Source organism: the organism of the source record quoted next (assembly GCF_019968985.1).
Source record: "MAG: Porospora cf. gigantea B chromosome Unknown PgB_NODE_1914_length_4527_cov_125.286, whole genome shotgun sequence".
NCBI lineage: Eukaryota > Apicomplexa > Conoidasida > Eugregarinorida > Porosporidae > Porospora > Porospora cf. gigantea B.
The window spans coordinates 1-4,527 of record NW_027178761.1 but is presented as its reverse complement, the minus strand read 5'-3'; the positions used below and the strand labels follow the sequence as shown (position 1 = coordinate 4,527).

Genomic DNA, 4,527 nt, shown 5'->3' with positions numbered 1-4,527 from the left:
TGATGGACGACTCCGATCTGGAGGCACGTATCATTCGGGACAGCTTCGGGGTCGCTCCTTCCGTAGTTGCCAGAGTGCTCCAGCGCAATGGTGCGTGCACACTGGGGGACACCTTGCGATTCCTCGAAGTGTGGGCGGAGACGAAAACTTATAACTGGGAGTTCGCTCACTTCCGGAACTCTCTTCTAATACTGATTCAACACAACTGCGCCAGTGTGAAGCTGGAGTCGACTCGGCCAGACGGAGGCCTACCGGAAATTCGCCCCGGTGAGGATCCCTCCTCCGTTCCGGGAACGCGTTGTCGTTATGCGCTTTGTCGAACCGAAATTTTTAACCGCCTCAAGTATCCCAAATTCCAGTTGCTCGTTAACTCCAAGCTCGGCGCCTCTGCGCGTCTGGTCTTCTCCCAGGTCGTCAAGGCGGGGCGGATACAGATGAGCACCTGCGTTCGCCAAGCGCAGCAAGATCCCGATGCTGATGTGGTGTTTGGCGAGACTCCCCCAGATACGTCAGCGAAGGCGTTGAGCCGGTCTTTTGTCGAGCTGGCCATGCGTAACTTTATTGTCAAAGTCCCCGATCTCTCATATGAGGCGCTAGTGAAGGAGATTCCCAAGGCGGCACCGACAAAATCTAAAGCGGCACCCAAACGTAGACGTCGGCCCGCAGGGTCGGATAATTTGGACCGACTTCTAGGTTCGGAGCAGGAGAAACCAGCATCGACGTCCAAGGATGACATCAAAATGAAACTCAGGGAGATGGAGGCGACGATGAGTGCCAGCTCCGACGTGTACCGGATCAATTCCTCGCTGCTCAACCTGGAGATCTGCAAGGAGCTTGTGCTGGAATTCATGGTTGCCCGCTGGTCTGATGCGCCCATCGTGAGGTACCTGGTGAGGGCTCTGATGTCGGGTGTCCGGTTGTCACCGCGAGGAGACAGCGTGATTTGTGAGTCAGTATCGTTCTCAACGATCGAACGTTTAGTAAGGACTTCTGCCCAGGAGGAGGCCGCGAGAACCAAATGTAAGATGAATTCGGTCGACACCACTTTACTTCTGAAGTTGGTCGACGCTATGGGTAAACATGCTGACAACGTGGTGAAGCACGTGGAACTGAAGGACAGCTCCCCTGCCTACCTTTTCGACTGGATCCGTTGCAGGCAATTACTGAAGCAACGGATAGCATTTCTCGTCATTCGTAACCAACTAGGGTCCCACACCGCCAGAATATGGATGCTTCTGATCGGCGCAGACCACATGGCATCCCCCAGCGTTGCTACTGAGGGATCAACCGTCTACTGGGACGACTTTACGGTGGCAGACATGGTACTACTGCCGCCTCAGGAAGCCAGAGAGGGGCTGTTCCGGTTAGCTGAGAACGGCTTCATCCGCCACCACCTGTCCGACTCAGCTGTTCACAACCTGGCCTCCGCCGCCAACAAGCGCACACTGATCTTCTCCGCTAATGAGGAACAGTCCTACAAAACCGTCTACAATCACCTGTTACAGGGGCTACTCAATTTTCTGGAGAGGAAGGAGATCGAGTCGTCGCGAATTATGCAGCTCTACCTCCGTGTGCAGTCCCTGACAGAGGCAGAGACGAAGTCGTTGCGCCAGAGAGAAGTCGCCGAGGATATCCTCGAGAACTACGGAATGATGTTGTATGATTCCATCTGTGTGATTCGAGATTTCTAGATCCACGTCACGCGTTCTTGCTCTGTCGACTTCACCAGGTGGGTGAGGGCACCGCGGTTGTAAAGGTGCAGCCTCTCCTGACGCGCTACGAGCTCCGTGAGGACCCGTCGGATTCGCAGCAATAAGACCTTCTCGGACTCTGCCTGAGCCAAGATCTTCATGTTGGACTGAACCAGCAGGAGAACAAGTCGAGCACACAATTCCACTGGGATCCACACGTCGTCTTGGCAGCTGTGCATAGCATCCAGGTACGACGCAAGGAATTGAAGCAGCTTCCTGGCATAGGAGTAGGGCACCGCAAGTACTATCTCGTAGAGGTGGCTCGTAGGCATCTGCAGTGCTTTCCATAAATACTCGTGTGGAGTCATGTCCAGCAGCTCAACATTAGGTTTCGGGGCCACTGGGACCTCTGAGGGCATGAGCACGGCGGACAGGGAGTGCGACTTCATACTTTCGTACTTGACCTTCATTTCCTGGTACACTTTTTCCTCTTGCCAGGCCTCGTCCACCAAGTCGATCGCCGCCAAAAGCTCCTCGGTGGAGCGAATCGACGCCATGGTCATGCGAGAGGCCCTTGTACAGGACATCGCGTCATGGTTGGTTGCTGGCATGTTCTGGAGAGCCTCGTTTTCCATCTGTTCTTCCATTTCTCGAGCTCGTTCGTCCTCTGGAAACAGCTGCTCATCGGTGCGCTTCCAAACTCGGATAGCTCGATCTTGTGCGCCGAGCGTGAAGAGCCTGTCAGCGTCGGCGGTGTAGCTGATCCCGGCTACGGGTCCCGAGTGACCTAGCAGGGTGGTAATGAGGTCTCGACGGTCAGCGTCCCACAGCTTCACAACTCCTCCTTGGCAGGCTGACGCGACGTAGTGCGTGCCGGGTAGGAAGCGAACGGCGGTAATGGGGTTGTCGTGGGCGTGCCAAGTGCGCTGAATGTTTCCGAAGTCCAGCCCCCATATCTTAAGCGTCGTGTCGGCGCTTCCGCTGACCAGGATTGTGCTGTCACTGGCCACATCGATGCAGGTGCAGGGGAGTTTATGCCCATACAATGTGAGGAAGAGCTTGCGAGAATCCGTGTAGTAAACGTAGCACGTATTGTCCAGCAAGCCAGCACACACGTACTTGCCGTTAGGGGTCACTGCTAGAGTGAGCGCCTGGTCAGCGAGGTCGAAGGTGGCGTCCTCGGTGAAAGACAGCTGCTTCAGCCCATCTACCTCAGCGTAGGTCAGCATCCAGTGCTTCATAGATTTATCAGCAGAAGCGGTGTAAAATCCGGTACCATTGGCGTCCAGGCGAATGCTATGTATTCCGGCAGCGTGCGCATCGACGGTCTCCACCACCTTCATGCTTCTGGTGTCTACCAGCAGCAGGCATCCGCTCTTTGTTCCGCAGACGACGTGGGAGCCCTTCAAAACGTAGGCCACGGAGAGGGGAACGTGCTTCTTCAGCGGCACCGAGTGAGTCCACCTAATAGAATCACGCGTCCAGAAACGCAGAAAGCCATCCTCCACGGACGCGACTGCGGAATCGTCCAGGGCGGTGGTCAGGGCACGCGGAAGGGACTGATGGCCGCATGACATCGAGGACACCTCGTTGCCAGCGGATTCCCAGTCTGCGTGCATAAGAGCGCCAACGTCGAGGTTGAGTCGGGTGAGGGATCCATTCATTCCTGAGACGAGGACGTCAGTTATTGGCCCAGAGAGTGGGGCGATGAGGCTGTAGAGTTTCTCCTTCACGTGCAAAAACCGGAGAGATACCATCTCCAGAGACACCTTATCCTTTTGAACGTCGACATGGTCGTTGTCCAGGTTTTGCAAGTCCAGCACGATATCGTCAGCCAAGACGCCTTCCAAGTCGCCAGCGGCCTTCTTTCTTTTCTTGTTGACCTTCTCCTTCTGTCGTCTTTGTAGCTTCTTCTCTTGCTTGGCGCCCTCGGCAGCTGTCAACTTCCTGAACACCTCCAGTGTCCTCCCATTCCTCATAACGCCAAGGAGGAACATAGGGCAGTCCACAGCGAGCCAATGGATTTCCCCCTCCGATCGCTGGACGACTAGACCGTTTGGTGTAACCTCCTCGATCGGGCCTGGTACGCCGTCTCCACAGTCAAAAACAGGTAGGAAGGTGAGGTCGGTGAGTCGACCCTTGCCAGAGGACGTGAGGAGACAGCCGATAGCCTCAGCGACACATGTGTCGTCAACAGTCAACGAAAAAAGGTGTAGGCGGGCATCGGATGCTGCAACATAAAGACGGTCCATCGCCGGGCTCACGATCAGCGAGGTAACGTCGCCGCCTGGCTGGACCAGCGTCTGCACGCACGATTGCATCGTCAACGACCATATCTTAACCAGGGAGTCTTTGGAGCCCGAGACTACAAACTTGACAACTGAGCCGTCAATCGCCATCCCTCGCTGGCGCTTCCGGGACGGCTTCGTGTCGTAGACCAACGCCAGTGAGGTGATGGGTCCTTTGTGCCCCCTAAGCCTGAACAGTCCTTGTTGGCCAACGACGTCCCACACGGTGACAGTGGTGTCCATCCCACCAGACACCAACAGGTGTCCGCTGAGGGAAAACTCCAGCACTGACACCGGGGACGTGTGCCCTTGGAACGTGGCCAGCAGAGCGTGAGGGGCCTCCAGTGACCACAGCCGTATTGAGCCGTCTCGGTAACCAGCTGCCACGACGCCATCTCCAGTTGCTAAAGCCGTCACATTATGAGGAGCCCCCGTGGCAATACCCTGTACCATCACTGGAGGAGGTACGCGTACGGCCTCAGGCGCGACGCCATTCTCCCTCCAGAAGGCGACCTCCTCGTTGCGTGCCGTGACGATGTTCTGGCCTT

The 4,527-nt window shown here is 56.2% G+C and overlaps 2 protein-coding genes across 3 annotated transcripts; one reads left to right on the top strand and one right to left on the bottom strand.

The window, feature by feature from the left end:
* Window positions 1–434: 434 nt before the first annotated feature.
* KVP17_005259 (uncharacterized protein) lies at window positions 435–1,584 on the top strand (the record flags this gene model as incomplete). Its single annotated transcript, XM_068515064.1, has 2 exons — window positions 435–1,498; window positions 1,560–1,584. 2 exons carry the CDS (start codon window positions 435–437, stop codon window positions 1,582–1,584), a joined length of 1,089 nt encoding a protein of 362 aa, XP_068377434.1.
* A 103-nt stretch (window positions 1,585–1,687) lies between these two features.
* Window positions 1,688–4,527, bottom strand: KVP17_002413 (uncharacterized protein; the record flags this gene model as incomplete). 2 transcript variants are annotated; one of them, XM_068518642.1, is made up of 1 exon in its annotated part: window positions 1,688–4,527. In XM_068518642.1, a coding segment is annotated over one exon (2,840 nt), but the record flags the coding sequence as incomplete, so codon positions are not given. The 2 variants fall into 2 exon arrangements, with proteins under 2 accessions (XP_068377432.1, XP_068377433.1); XM_068518643.1 differs by having other exon boundaries at window positions 1,688–4,432.